This window comes from Boleophthalmus pectinirostris, unplaced genomic scaffold (genome assembly GCF_026225935.1).
Source record: "Boleophthalmus pectinirostris isolate CB_2022bp ecotype Guang Dong unplaced genomic scaffold, ASM2622593v1 HiC_scaffold_22, whole genome shotgun sequence".
Lineage (NCBI taxonomy): Eukaryota > Metazoa > Chordata > Actinopteri > Gobiiformes > Gobiidae > Boleophthalmus > Boleophthalmus pectinirostris.
Window position 1 is genome coordinate 10,788,780 of NW_026571190.1, and position 16,458 is coordinate 10,805,237.

A 16,458-nucleotide genomic window follows, 5' to 3' on the forward strand; every position below is an offset into this window, starting at 1 on the left:
GTAGTTTATCAGTGAAGCCAGATTAGATATTTATTACAGGAAAATCAGTGCTCTTGGACTGAACAAAAGTTGAAAAGGCATTCCAGGGGTTATCTTGGATCAGATATGAATTAGCTGCTGTTAAATGCATACAGAGATAGTGTCACTTAGAATACAGCACATATGATTGAATATTTGTGTTTCTTGTACTGTTCCTTCAGATACAAATGACTTTTTGTCCTCATTTTTATCATCTATACTTTGAAAATACCAGATTTTGTCTTTCCAATTACATTAACTTGAAATTATAAACCAGATGTTATGTCCAGACAGTTACTCTTATAATTACTCTTAATTGAGTTGTACTTTTTCCAAATTACTATTGAGTAATTTCTTGGACCACTATCTTGTATTTCTACTTGACTGATATTATTTCGAAGTACTTTCTGTGATTCTCCAACGAGAGGAATACACTGTGATTGTGTTAGAGCTCTGAAATGGGAATGACTTTGCACAGAGAGCACATAGAAAAAGGAAAATAAAACTTATTAACATGTCAATACATTGTTTTTGCCAGATTTTGTATTTTCAAAACAATAAAAGTGCTCTAATTCATGGTGCTCTCAATAGTTTATGTGTTAACTATTAGTACCCCATTAAAGTCGAGTACCCCCTCTTAAACATGTTTCCTTTTCTTCTTGCAGATTTCTTCTCCTCAGACGTGTGTGGGTCCGATAAAGAGCTGGACGCAGAGACCTGTCAGTGTGTGTGTCGTCACGGTGACCGCCCCTGTGGCCCCAACCGCCATTTTGACCGAAGCTCATGCCAGTGCGTCTGCAGCTCCCACACCTGTCCCCCAAACTTCAGCTTCGACCCAGACACCTGTCAGTGCACCTGCGCCAAGTCCTGCCCCCGCAACCAGCCCCTCAACAAGTCCAAGTGTTCATGTGAATGTAACGAGTCGCCCAACAAGTGCTTCCTGAGAGGGAGGAGGTTCCATCAGGGCACGTGCAGGTGGGCTGGGGCATTCTTTTATTTTTTTATATATATGTTTTTATATTTATAGAGAGATAGGGTATTGTATTGTACAAAATTGACTTTTTGGAGCTTTCTATCATGTTGTAACGTTGTTGTTTCCTAATCTCCCCCAAAAAAGGGGGGGTGATTAGAAGCTCAGGTGGTTCGAGTGTTTGTCCAGTGCAATTCCAGCTCCCATAGACAAATGTGTCCTTGGGCAATACACTTAACCCACCTCGCCCCCAGTGTTTGTACATATTGGTGTATGTATGGGTGTGTGTGTGTGTGTGAATGGGTGAGTGTTTCCTTGATGTAAAGTGCTTTTGAGTGCTTTGAAGATGGGAAAAGCACTATATAAAGCGTGATAATTTACCATTTACACACCTGAAGAGGTTTCTGATGTCATCCATGCATGTTTCAGTAATTTAGGGATCTTTCACAGGCACTATTAGACCCTCCTGATGGTTAGCTGTAAGATTCTGTCCAATGCTCAGCCTCACAAGCCGACGTCATCGACGTGCTCCCACATGACAGTTCTACATATACAAAAGCAAAACTGTAGACAAGAATTTGACAAACCTGATGTGATGTGCAGTAGTGTCATTAGCGGGATAGACAGTGATTATGTTGTGATAATGTGCTGAAAACTAAAGTGAAACTTATAAACCATGTTAATATGTTCAATAAAAGGTAACATGGTGATCTAAACATGTTATGTGTCAACAATTAATACCAGACATAGTATTAATTCTCATTACTTTAAAAAAGTAAAGAGTTACTATTACAAATTACTTCCCCCATAAAGTAACTGAGTTACCATACTGTAGAAGTAATTAATCACTCAGCAAAGTAATTATCCAGTTATTTTTCATGTTATGTACTATTTGCCTGAAAAATCGAGTTTGGCTTTAATACAGTGGCTCCGTCTCCATCTTGGCCAGAGCTCATGCTAACAGCAGGGTGAACAGCAGCTAGAGGCGTGTTAGCAGGTGACGTTGTGAGGTGCTTCATTAGATTTGAGTTACTCGAGGCAGACATGGACAGAATTATTTTCCCAGGTCACAGTTATACTTCACATACACATTCTTGCCCTTTATTTCAATGAGGGAGAAATAGTGTTGGTATTTCCAGTTTGAACACGCTGCCTTTGAATGTCCCTAGATCATCGCTGCCATTGTTGCATTCTCGTTGAGTTTGTCTTTAAGCCTGAAGTGTGCAGGAAAGAAACAACAAGGCAGCATGAGCAGAGACTCCGCCCACCCAACTTCTTAGCCAATTATGTTGGCCCTGCTCTGTCCTGAGCTCTCCCTGCTCCTGCTGATGATGTGTGTCGCTGCATGACGCCTGACACCGCGGCGCCTCATTCAACCCAACTGTAACTTACCACTTTGTTTTCCTGGTAACAATAACAGTGTTGTAACAATGGAGAGTGTAATTAATTAGATTACTCCATTAATGAAAAAGTAGCGTTATACTAAAACACCGTTAGCCCCAACACTGGGCTCTACCGTATTTAATGTTTAATGGAATTCGTTAGCACGAGTTCGAGCACTTGCTCAAGTGATAGATAGAGTGAGTGAGTGACAGAGATGTTTAATGGTTCAACTCTGTCTCCAAGTGCATTCTGTTGTTGTTTCCTTGAGCAAGACACTGACCTTGTCTAAGTCAGTGATTTGTCAGAGGGGCTGTTGGTCACGTTTCTCAGTGCTTTGAGAAATCCAAAACATAACAAAAATCCAAGACTTTATTATTACTTTTAAAAATATATTAACTTTCAAAATGATAGATCAGCTGTGGCGTTGTCTAAGTAGAATTTCTAAGCAACTCCAGTAAAAAAAGACACAATTTGATCAATCATTTAGATAAGGCAATGTCATCAATAGCACTTAATAATAATATTAATATGTCAGCAAGTTTATTAATGAGCAATCCTGTACTTTTATAAGAAATAGTTCACTGACACTGAAATATAGAGGTGAAAGTGTACAATCACAACAAAGCATCCCCAAGAGAAGGACAGATTTATCCATTTTAGGTTTTGTGTTTAAGTTTAATTTTAGGAACGTACAATGACTCACATCATTAATAATAATAAAATAATATCAGTTTTGTTTGACTTATATTTTCAAAGTTTGCAGTCCTGTTTCTTCCTGATGGGAGCTCGCCACCGCCTTGTCTCTATGGAGATGTTATTATATGTTTCACAATCGGGTTTCAAAGGTCACAAAATGGACTCTTGTGAGATTTTAGCCATGTTATAATGCTGCTACCTCCTCAAAAACATACCTGGAGTTGTGTTTTGTTTCATTCACACTTTTTTATTATTTGTCTGTTTATATCTTCAAAGCTCAAATGCTCTAGTCAGGTTGGCGCCACCTAGTACCTTAGCTCAATTTCATTTCTTTCCAGTGACTAGGTCAGGAATCGGAATACACTAGTCGGTTTGCAAGAACCCCGGAAGTGCAAGTCCGGACACCAGCCAATCAGAGAAGAGCCATATATTCTGTGTTGGCAACAATTCCACAGATCGAGGATTTAAAGCTGGAACAAAGAGTATGTTTGGTGAATTTCATCAAGGGGAAAGACGTTATTGCCCTTTTTCCTACGGGATTTGAGAAAAGCCTAATATACCACTTAGCCCTGTTAGTGGTGCATTACATACATCACGACCAATTAGCAATGATTGGTTAAATTAAAAAAGTACCTGCCTACCATTGAGCGAACGAATCCCAATGCCGCGAGGTCAGACGGTTCCTACAAAGTGAAACCGGCTGATGAATCAGGCTAAAACAGACTTGTGATGTCATGTAGTGGTAGTTTTGAAGTTAACAGCTCTGCTTTACATTTACTTCAGTTGAGATCGGTAATTCCAGGACTCAAATGATCCAAATGATTCTTGTGAAGGTGTATGGAATTTAAAAAAGACAGGGTAGCATTTTCTATACTACCACATGACATCACAAGGTGGAACAGAGTGTTTTCTGTTTCAGAGAAGAACTCAGCCTAAATATGCAGGATTTGTGTGTTAAACATGCAGTTTTTCATGAGGAAAGAACACTATAACATAACCAGAAAAAAGTGTAATTTGGGCCCTTTAAATGTATTTATCATGGATACACGCAGATGATGCTACCAGGTCAAGTTCCAGGTCAGGTCTGTGGAGAGGCAACCACATTCACAGTAAAAATAGCATATTTCAAGGTCTGTTTTCACAGTTCAAGATAGATATATTAAATGCCGTATTGTGGAACACTCCAGGCAAAGCAGTAACAATCAGGTGACCCCAACAGAAAAGTTACATAGCGCACCTTTAAATGTGCTGCTGTGATGATCTCCCTTCTTATGTTTCATCATCATAACATACCTGGAGTTTTGTTTTGTTTCATTCACTCTGTTCCACCTTGTGATGTCATATGGTAATACAGGAAGTGTTTTTGAACTCCATCTATCTTCTCTACCATCATTTGGATAATTTCAACCCTGGAATTGCCCATCTCTACTGAGGTTAACTTGAAAACAGCCTCTTCGTGACATCACAAGGTGGGACAGAGCATTTTGAATGTAGGAGATGTAAACAGACTAATAATAAATGGAAACTGAAACATGTGCGAATGAAACCAAACACAACTCTGAGTATATTTTTGTTGAGGTAACGTCCTAACATGACTTCCAGCTCACAAGAGTCAATTTTGCGTAATATAAGACCTTTAAACATCTTTAATCCCTCCATAATTAGTTTTGGTTGAACTTTCACATCATTGCATCACCTCCTCCTCGTCCGCTCATGTGTGATCTGCAGTAGCGGATGCAGTAGTCGCTGTTGGCTTAAACCGTGTGTAATCCAAACCTTGGTGCTAATGACTTCTGTGAGCTGTCACTTAACCATTTCCTCTCCTCAAACCAAGGAAACACTGGGCAACTCTCACATCCATCCAACCTGTCCACCGTTGACCCCTCGTGACCCCGCTCCTATGTGATTTATGAAGCCCGCTGCACCACAGGAATCCAGCAAGGGGGGTTTGGTTTAGTCCCATTTAAAGGCACTGTACCCAATCTTTTCATGTAATTAAGTCTTTTTTTTTTGCAGCTCTTAAGGTCAAAATGAGATTGCTTTGTGCTGGCTGTTTCCATCAAGTTATGAAACGTTTTTATTGCCCGTGAACCAGGAAGTATGTCTGAGCTGGCCTCTGAAAGTTGCGGTGAATAATTGGGAGGAAGTGAGGAAGAAATTTGGACCACTGCAAATAATTTAAAGAGGTGTTATTTTACTTCTATAGGTTTTTGACGACTAACACATAACATTTTTAGATCATCATGTTACTTTTTATTGTTTCGAAAATGCTAAATTATGCAAAAACAACGCGATGATTTTACATGTTTCATTTTTGTTTGTGACTCGCTGACTCTCTCCATTTGCTTGTCTGGCTAAGTCACTCCCCCTTCATACCGCAACCGTACAGCTAAAAATAAAGAAGTTTACTGAAACATGGTCGAATGTTTTTGCATAATACCGTCTCTTTAAAACTTTAATTAGTTGTGTTTTTGGTGTTTTTAAGACTGGTCTGCGTTGAGGAACAGTGCCAATTGCGTTACACACAATGTTTATTAAAGTGTAATTGGCATAATAAGTCCTCTTTAATGGATTGGTGAAAGTCAGTTTTATTTTTCCAGTCTTAATGGTTGCTGTTGAAGGCAGAGGTACCCTGTCCTAAGTGTAGCCTCCTGTTTGAAGTTTCAGCTGTAAATCACTGTAGGTCCCTGAAGGAGGCAGAAGGCAGAGTGAAATCTAAACCATGAGTCTGACCTGTGCCCCTGAACGCATCACGTCTTAATGGAGGGGTGAGGGGTGCAGACAGTTCACATCAGAGCACTGTAAATCAGGTTTAGGAATCGTTGTGATGGGTGGCTTCATTTAAGTGTCTAGAAAACAAATGGTTGTATTATTTTTATGTGTATTTGAAACTCGACCCCTTAAGCAAGATATTTCACCCATTTTTTCCTGTTTAATAAGTTTTTATTTGACAAAGACAGAAATTAAGGCATTAAGGCAAACCAGTTTTTAAGTGGTATAGAAATACATTAGTCCTTTCAAGACACAATTTCCACAGGACAAAACACGAGACAAAACACGAGACATCATTTCAAATAAATCAGTCCTGTAGATAAAGTCATTAGGCCTCACATGTTCTAAATTGATAGTATTAGGTTTGCTGCTGTCGTAGGTCACTAGGCACTACTTCCTTAGCTCAATTTAAATTCTGTCCAGCAACTAGGTCAGGAATTGGAATACCAGTGGCGAACTGTGGACCTGGACCCCAGGCCTTCACTAGGACCAATTGCTGGCTATCATGACATTTTTTCAGGGGGCACATAGGCCAAACCTATAAATTTGTATTATAAACATATGTATTATATATAGTATTATAACGAATGCCAGAAACAGACAGTTTGGTCACTATTGGTTGAACTAGTATATCGATCAGAGTACCACGCACAGCCAAGCGCAAAGATTACACAACCTGATCCACCGCTCACACACAGCCCCAACAACACAACGCAACACATCGCTCACACACAGCCCCAACAGCACCCATAACTCAATTAAATATGATTGGCTAAGACAACTGCCAATCTCAAACTCATCCCCACATGGACTTGAATTGCACGGGCCTTCACTACAGGAAGGCGAAGGCCTTGCAGGTGTTTCTTTAGTTCAGGGGGAGTCACTGATTTACCCAAATACCATTGGAAGAAAAATTGTGTTTGGTCCATTTCCATTCTATTATATTAACCCTTTATTTCCCAATAAATATTAGTAGTTATTACTACTGTAGTGTTTATTACTCACTGAATAAAAAATATTGAAAAAATATATTAGTAGTGCAAAAATTGGGCCTTCACTGAATACCTTGAAGACTTTGAGAATTCCCCTTTGCGGAATACACTAGATGGTTTGCAAGAACCCTGGAAGTTGTAGACCGCGCACCGGCCAATCAGTGAAGAGCTGTGAAGCCATGATGTCAAACTCAAGTGGCTGTCTGGGTCCCTTAGGTGGTACAGCACAACAGTAAACAAAGTGGTTGAGATTGATGTAGACGAAGACATACATTCTGTGTTGGCAACGATTCCCAAGATCGAGGATGAAAGACGTTATTGCCCTTCTTCTTATGGGATTTGGGAAAAGCTTAACATACCAGTTAGCCCCGTTAGTGGCGCATTACATGTGTCACAACCAAATAGCATCGATTGGTTAAATGAAAAAAAGAAAAAGTACCCACCCACCGTCAAGCGAACGAATCCTAATGCTGTAAGGTCAGACGGTTTCCACAAAGTGAAACTGGCTACCAATTCTTCACTAGGCAAATGTAAACACATGAAAAAGGCATAGAATTATTTTCCACGTTTTCACAATCTTGTGTCAATTTTATTTTGTAACAACCAGGTGGGAACACTGTACTATAAGAGTTACATAGTGCACCTTTATACAATAAATAAATAAAAGCATGTTTTTTGTTGTTGTTGTTTTTCTCCAAAAACATGCGTCCTTACTCTGGCCAGTCTAGCATGTTCCACAATATGGTTTCAACTTTATATTTCACTGATATCATACAGGTGATGTGCCACTTCCGGAAAGTTACTGTCAAGCTCCTGTTACTGTATTTTTAACATTAGCTGTCATTATCTGTGGTTATAGCTACAGTACAGTATGCGTTTGCTCACTGTACTTGTCTTTCTGTGTTCCAGTTGTGTGCGACCTCCATGTGAAGTGCGGAGGAGACGGTGTGAGCCCGGATTCTCCTTTAGTGAAGAAGTGTGCCGCTGTATACCGTCCCATTGGAGAAGACTGGACTAGAAACAAAACCAAAAACCGAACTTTGATCCAACTTTTCTCCCCATCCCCTGAGCTGTGGAGGCAGCTAGAGACCCTAAACCACACGGGATACTTTCATAACAGGAGAAACAGACTCTGGTGAAGTGAAGGTGGAAATGCACTGATTTAAAGGACTTAAAATGCAGGAGAACGGAGCCGAAGGGACAGAAGAGGCCTTTAAAATATTGTCTAAATCATTTGAATGTGTTCGTATTAATTTTATCACAGTATTCTTATGTCAGATTTGGATTATATAATTTATTAAATGCTATTTTCTGCCTGTTTTTTTTTTTTTCTTTTTCATGGAAATACACTGTGATCATTATTTTTGTATCATGTAAAGTATAAGATGGAAATAAAATATACTGGATTCTGTATGCGCTTATGTGTTATATTATACAAACATTTGGAGCTTTCTACCATTGTTTAACGTTGTTTCCTCATCAGAAACATGCCTGATGAGGTTTTAGATCCATGCATGTTTCAGTAATTTAGCAATCTCTCCCAGTTGTCATTCGAGCCCTTCTTATGGTTAGCTCCGCCCACAAGCCTACATCTCCAACACGACAATTCTCCATAAATATACAAAAGCAAAATACAAAACTGCACACAACATCTTTACAAACCTGACGCGATGTGCAGTAGTTTCATTACCAAGAGGCGCCCTGAAGGGGTGTGACGTAGCATGGAGAGCAAAGGGAGAGCGTCAGAGCGTTAAACTTATAAACCAGGACCAAAACAGGACTCAGTCAGGAGTAAACCAGGGCTAAATAAACCAGGACTAAATCAGAACTAAACCAGGACTAAAACTGTATTTAATAAGGACTAAACCAGGACTAAATAAGGACTAAATCAGGACTAAACCAGAATTAAATCGTGACTAAAACAGGACTCAGTCAGGACTAAACCAGGACTGAACCGGGACTAAATCAGGACTAAAACAGGACTCAATCAGGATGAAACCTGAGCTAAAAAAGGACTAAATAAGGACTAGATCAGGACTAAACTAGGACTAAATAAGGACTAAACCAGGACTAAATCAGAACTAAATCAGGACTAAAACAAGACTAAATAAGGACTAAATCAGGAGTGAACCAGAACTAGACCAGGACTAAAACTGGATTAAATAAGGAACTAAACCAGGACTGAATCAGAACTAAATCAGGACTAAAACAAGACTAAATAAGGACTAAATCAGGAGTGAACCAGAACTAGACCAGGACTAAAACTGGATTAAATAAGAACTAAACCAGGACTAAATCAGAACTAAATCAGGACTAAAACAAGACTAAATAAGGACTAAATCAGGAGTGAACCAGAACTAGACCAGAACTAAAACTGGATTAAATAAGAACTAAACCAGGACTGAATCAGGACTAAACCAGGACTAAATGAGGACTAAACCAGAATTAAATCGGGACTAAAATAGGACTTAATCAGGATTAAACCTGGGCTAAAAAAGGACTAAATAAGGACTAAATGAGGACTAAACCAGGTCTAAACTAGGACTAAATAAGGACTAAATCAGGACTAAACCAGGTCTAAACTAGGACTAAATAAAGACTAAATCAGGACTAAACCAGGTCTAAACTAGGACTAAATAAGGACTAAAACAGGACTAAATAAAGACTAAATCAGGACTAAACCAGGATTAAATCGGGACTAAATAAATCAGGACTAAAACAGGATAAATAAAAACTAAAAACTAAAACAGGACTAAATAAGGACTAAAACAGGATTAAAACAGGACTAAATAAGGACTAAAACAGGACTAAACCAGTATTAAACTAGAACTAAACCAGGACGGGGTCTGGGATTAGAACCTGAGACCTTTTGTTGGCATGTCATATGAAAATCAGTTTTAGATTGATTATGGACTGATAATGATGTTACATAAGAACTACATAAGACTGTCGTTCTTTCCAGGTAAATTGAGAAACAGTGATTTTACACAATACCGTAAGCCCCCCCTTAGACCCCCCCGACATGTTGTGTTATCTTGACATCTCCACGGATTGCATCATGGTACATTTCTTTGGAAAATAAGTCACTTGTTATCAAACCTGATCAAAGATTATTCCTCCTTAAATTCTTGGGCCATGACTTGTCCTTCCTGAGGCTCACATCTCAAATATGAAAACATCCACAGAGGGAAAGTGGACCAAGATGTCAGACTTATTACAGTGTCTGTGTAGGCGTGAGCAGATCGCCTTGTATGTTTAAAGCAGGGTATGTTTTTGCACACTGGTTAGCACCTCTCACCTCACACGTATAAGGGTCTGAGTTTAATTCTCAGATTCCATGTTTGGGGTCTGTCCAGGTGAGTTTCCTCGTGGTGTCCTGGTTTCCCCCCATCAACTTAAACAAGGAATGCATATTATTACATAAATGAATACTTTTCAAATAGGAGGTGAGTATGGGGATACTTCCGGCTTCATCGACTCTGACTCCAGTTTACTTTGTATTGTAAAACTCTCGCGCCTCTCTCCATAACTGCTGACTCGTCATTTTGGTTACCTTCAACAGCCCTGCTCCGGATTGGCTCTTTGGTTGCTATGATACTCGGGGTCGGAATTCCAAACATGAACCTTGGCTCCAAATTTGCCCCTGTAAACCCGAGCTTCGGTGAGCTTCATTTGACTGGAGCCGAACAAGAAGGGACAGGAGGACAGTGGACGAACTGTTCTCCATCATGGACACTCCTGCTCACCCACTGCACCCAATTGTAGAGGGGCAGAAAAGATAATACTCCCTACAACTGTACAACAACTTGCCATTAGGTAACAGATAATACTCCCTACAACTGTACAACAACTTATGCTATGTAACAGATACTCCCTACAACTGTACATCAACTCACCTTTATGTAACAGATAATACTCCCTACAACTGTACACAACTCACCCTTATGTAACAGATAATACTCCCTACAACTGTACAACTGTAACAGATAATACAACTGTACAACTACTTATGTAACAGATAATACTCCCTACAACTGTACAAACTCACCCTTATGTAACAGATAATACTCCTACAACTGTACAACAACTGTAACAGATAATATACAACTGTACAACAACTCACCTTATGTAACAGATAATACTCCCTACAACTGTACAACAACTCACCTTTATGTAACAGATAATACTCCCTACAACTGTACAACAACTCACCCTTATGTAACAGATAATACTCCCTACAACTGTACAACAACTCACCCTTAAGTAACAGATAATACTCCCTACAATTGTACAACAACTCACCCTTATGTAACAGATAATACTCCCTACAACTGTACAACAACTCACCTTTTATGTAACAGATAATACTCCCTACAACTGGACAACAGATAACCCTCATCTTTCTTCACTTTCTCGCCCTCTCTTTTCACCTCTCTCTCATCCCTCCCCTCTCCTCCTTCTCTCCTTTCTCACTCTCCTCTACCTTTTTTCACTCTTTCTTTCTCTTCTCCTCCCTCTGACGTCTCCCCTTTTCTCATCTTCCTCTCCGCTACTTTCTCTTGACTCTCTCCTCTCCTCCATTTCTCCTTCTCCTCCCCCAAGCCCCCTCCGTTTCCCTCTCTCCTCACTTTTTACCCACCCCTCTCTCCTCCCTCTCCCTATCTCTCTCTCCTCTCTTTCCTGTCTTCAGACTCTCTCTCTCCCTCTCCCTCCCTTACACTCTCTCTTCCCTCTCTCCTCTCTCTTCCCCTTTCTCTTCCCTCTCATCAGTCCCTCTACCTCTCTCTTCCCTCACTCTCCCGCTCTCTCTCTTCTCTTCCCTCTTGCCCTCTCTTCTCTCTCTCCCCTCTCTCTCCTCCCTCTTGCCCTCTCTCTTCTCTCTCTCCCCCTCTCTCTCCTCCCTCTTGCCCTCTCTCTTCTCTCTCTCTCTCCTCTTGCCCTCTCTCTCTCTCTCTCTCTCTCTCCTCTCTCCCTCTCTCTCTCTCTCTCTCCCTCTCTCTCTCTCTCTCTCTCTCTCTCTCCCTCTCCTCTCTTCCCTCTTTCCTGCTCTCTTCCCTCTCTTCAGTCTCTCCCCTTCTCTCTTTTCTCTCCTCCTCTCTCGCTTCCCCCTTTATAATCTCTCCCCCTCTCTCTTTCCTCTCTTCAGTCTCTCCTGCCTCTCTCCTCCCCCTGTCTCTTCCCTCTGTCCCTCTCTCTCCCTCTCCTCCTCCTCCGTCTCTCTCCTTCTCTCTTCACTCTGTCAGACACGTTAGCAGGTTCCCCTCAGAGGTGAAGCGGTCAGCCTCAAACACATGGACCGAATTTACACGGCAACCTCCACCAATCCAGACACGCAAGAGATCTCAAATCAACTTGCCTTTAAGTATTATGCTAAATGAGGAGAGAGGGAGGAGAGACGGAGGAGAGGAAAGACGGAGGAGACGAGAGACGAGTTGTGAAATGCAGAAAGTTGCAGCGAGTTCTAAAATGGAATCCCTCTAACCTGCCAACAATTCCATCCAAAATACTTTAGGACTTTATGCAAATTTGCGCAAAAGGAAGATTTCGACATAGATTTACAAAATAACTAAATAAAGGCACGTTGTTATTTTTATTTGTGAAATTATAACTGTTGGGCAATTTAGACAAGTTTTGGCTCTTTTTTACATTATGTTTGCTAGGTAACAGACCTCTACCTATGTCATATCTGCTGAATGGGTGCAGCAAGGAAGTCTAATTATAATCTTCATAATATAACAAAAGCAGAAAAGACTAAACTTTTTTTTTTTTTTTAATCTTAAATATAATGTTGCTAACTATGTTTTAAACACAGTGTATGCACTTTAACCTTTACCAGCCTCTGTGAAGTTGGCCCCTCATCAAACTCAAACCTACATAAAAACTATGTCAATCGTTTTGTTTGTGTTATTATGGTTCTTAAGATATTAGCAGTTTTAATTTCGGCAGATGACGTCATCCAGTAACCAGGCTGGGGCCACCTAGTGCCTCCACTCATTTTCATTTCTCTCCAGCGACTAGGTCAGGAATCGGAATACACTAGACCAGAGGTGTCCAAACTTTTTTCATTAAGGGCCACATATCTAAACAGAGATGAAGCAGAGGGCCAATCGAGGGCCATAGACTGGCGCTCAATACAGTGAATAATTGAAATATGTGCATGTTTAACACATTAGAATGAGCCGTCAGTCTTTATTCATGCTAAGATCCTTAAAACCACACACTAAATATTAAATATGAGCTTTATCAAGGTAAATTTTCAAAAAACTTGCAGTAAAAAGTAAATTTTCAATTGATGCAAGGTCATTTGGGCCAATTCACCTGGTAGCCTGAGGGCCAAGAAAAAATTGTCTAAGGGCTGCATTTGGCCCACGGGCCACAGTTTGGACATGTCTGCACTAGACGGTTCACGAAAACCCAGGAAGTGTGAGCTCGGGCACCAGCCAATCAGCGAAGAGCCATATATTCTTTGTTGTCAACGATTCCCAAGATTGAGGATTTAAAGCCGGAACAAAGAGAATGTTTGGTGAATTTTATCAAGGGGAAAGATGTTAGTGCCCTTCTTCCTACAGGATTTGGGAAAAGCTTAATATACCAGTTAGTCCTGTTAACGATACATCACAACTAAACAGCAGCAATTGGTTAAATGAAAAAAGTACCTGCCTACCCTCAAGAGAACGAATTCTAAAACTTCGAGGGCAGATAGTTTCTACAAAGTGAAACCGGGTGATGAATTAGGGTAGTCATCCAGCCCCTCAAAATGTTAAATAGTACTCTGACAAAGTCCGTATCGGTCTTTAGTAACTTGCTTTTGATTAATATTTTATACAATAATACTGACTTTTCCACAGCGTCAGATCGTTTCTCTTCACTAGTTTTGTGGAGTTTTGCTAAAGCCACTATCGTCAGCTGAGCGCAAATGATGTAACATAATTTCTGTAAAAATAATAATGAATAACTTTAGAAATATACTTGCACAAATGAAAACTCACAGCACAAAACAGCACAAACAAAATTCTCAAGTTTCATATCATTTTCTGCCTGCTTTGAGTACTATTTAACATTTTGATAGGCTGGATGACGTCATCGGCCGAAAATAAAACTGCTAATAACTTAAGAACCATAATCGCATAATAGACGAAACTTTTTGCAGCACAAACGAAGCAGAAAGGATTGACACCATTTTGGGCCATTTTAGAGGATTTTTTTACGTTTCCTGGGGGGCTGGCTGATCCTAATTTGACTTATAAAAGCATCATTAATATCTCCAAAACTAAACCACCGCAAAGAAAACTTTTTGCAGCCCAAACAGAGCCTTTACGTCACTTCACAGAGTTCCTTTACCAGTGTATTCTCTTGTACATTACATATTAAAGGGCCCATATTACACTATTTTCTGATCTATGTTATAATGTTGTTTTCATCGTTTAAAACCTACCTGGTGTTGTATCTTGTTTCATTCACACATCTTGCATATTTGGAATTCTTCTCTCAAACAAAAAAAAACTCCATTCCACTTTGTGATGTTAAGTGGTAATACAGGAAGTGCTCCAGTGTGTTTTTAAACTGCATACACCTTCACTAGAATTTGGATCATTTCAGACCTGGAATTGCCTGAATCTCTATAAAATTAAAGGTAAAAACTTGAAAACTACCACTACATGACATTATGAGAAACAGAGCATTTTGAGTTTTGGTGACGTAACTACATTCAAATTCATTTTTTGCTATACAGACCCTTTAAATCAGCATCCCTCGAAGCCAAACGCATGACCCCACCGGAGCCCTGACCTCCAAACTACAGGCTACAAGCTCAGAGTGGATGATAACATGACATATTATGAGAAAGAGTGAAATGTAGCATAGCAGGAAGCAGTTAACCTTTGGCTGGGTGCATATAAAACACTGGACCAGACCAGAGCAGACAGACAGGCTGAGTGGAGAGAGGGTCTGTACTGCTCCTAAAAGATGAGAAGTCTGGGAAGGAGAGGAGAAGAGAGGAGGATACATCTTCTTTTAAATAAACTCAATGCATCAATGTCCAACGGGCAGTGAAGATACGCACAAGTTTAGATGCACTTTCTTCTTTACTTTCGTGATTATTTACTCTGTAGATTTTCACCAAGTGCATCAAAATTATGAATGGGCACATGCGTGTAGCAGGACAAAAATAAAGTCTAAATAAATCAAAACTCTGTCAGATTTAGAATAGTTACTGTGTGTTTTAATCACTGCTCTTTCTACTCTTACTTGCTTTTTGTTCTAGCATCATATATTTCATGACTGTATGTATGAAGAAAGTAGTAAACAAAGAAAAAAAAATGAATGAGAAGACGTGTTCAAAAATTTGACTGGTAATGTAAGATATGGCAACATCTGTTATTTAAAGAGGACATACTATATTATTCAAGCATTTTTCAGCTTTAAACCCTGTTACAGTGGTGTTCTCACGTCATTAATTTACTCAAAGTTGTATTTCGATTCATGCATGTTTGAGTAATCCTGTAGTGTTTTGCATTTGAGGCTAGAGTGGGCAGAAGATTTTTGTTTTCAGCTACCCCCTATCTCCACCCACAAATATTTATTTACTTGTGATTATTGAAAAAGCCAAAAATCTGAAGAAGAATTCAATGGTGCATTCTATTTTTAAGGCATTTTAGATCTAGCCAGGTTGGTGCCACCTAGTGTCTCTGCTCAATTTCATTTCTCTCCAGCGACTAGGACAGGAATCAGAATACACTAGACGATTTGCAAGAACCGTGGAAGTTGTAGACCCCGCACTGACCAATCAGCAAAGAGCTGTGAAGCCATGACGTCAAACTCAAGCGCCTGTCTGGGTCCCTTTTGTGATACACAACAGTAAACAAAGCGGTCGAGATGGATGTAGACGAAGACAGACATTTTGTGTTGGCAACGATTCCTGAGATCAAGGATTTGAAGCCGGAACAAAGAGAATGTTTGGTGAATTTTATCAAGGGGCAAGACGTTATTGCCCTTCTTCCTATGGGATTTGGCACATTACATACGTCACGACCAAATAGCAGCAATTGGTAGAATAAAAAAAGTACCCGCCTACCATCAAGTGAACGAATCATAATGCTGTGCGGTCAGACGGTTTCCACGAAGTGAAACCGGCTGATGAATCAGGCTAATTTAGACCAATATTGCAGCACAGTGAATACATGTTATGTTAAAGTTTAATACTAAATCGCTAAATCATAATATGTCATAATATACATAAGTTGTCATCAAGAAATATAGATAAATAAAGTTGGAACATACATTTTACCATAGTATCAAGAAAAAGTGTCTACCACCCATGAGCCCAGGAGGCTGGTTATGATTTTTATAATTTAACAAAGGCTCAAATTAGGTAAATTGTTAACAAAAAGCTGGGCCCAGCTGATTGATTGTTGCATTTATGTAGCGCCTTTCAAGATACCCAAAGCGCTTCACAGTTCATTGTTCAGTCACTCCACACTCAGTGGTGGTAAGCTACTATTGTAGCCACAGCTGCCCTGGGAAGCGAGGCTGCCAATCTGTGCCATCGGCCCCTCCAACCACCACCGTCACTCACGCACACAACTTTCATACTAGGCAATGTGGGTGAAGTGTCTTGCCTAAGGACAC

At 40.0% G+C, this 16,458-nt stretch overlaps 1 protein-coding gene across 1 annotated transcript in view; it reads left to right on the forward strand.

Annotated features, from left to right (window-relative positions):
- The window catches only part of vegfc (vascular endothelial growth factor c), an 81,746-nt gene extending 73,710 nt beyond the window's left edge, over positions 1 to 8,036 (forward strand). Inside the window, exons 6-7 of the mRNA XM_020932973.2 lie at positions 684 to 993; positions 7,741 to 8,036. Of these exons, the coding sequence (XP_020788632.2) occupies positions 684 to 993; positions 7,741 to 7,849 (419 nt within the window). The 3' untranslated portion in view covers positions 7,850 to 8,036. The remainder of the gene's footprint in view (positions 1 to 683; positions 994 to 7,740) is intronic.
- The last annotated feature ends 8,422 nt before the right edge of the window (positions 8,037 to 16,458 follow it).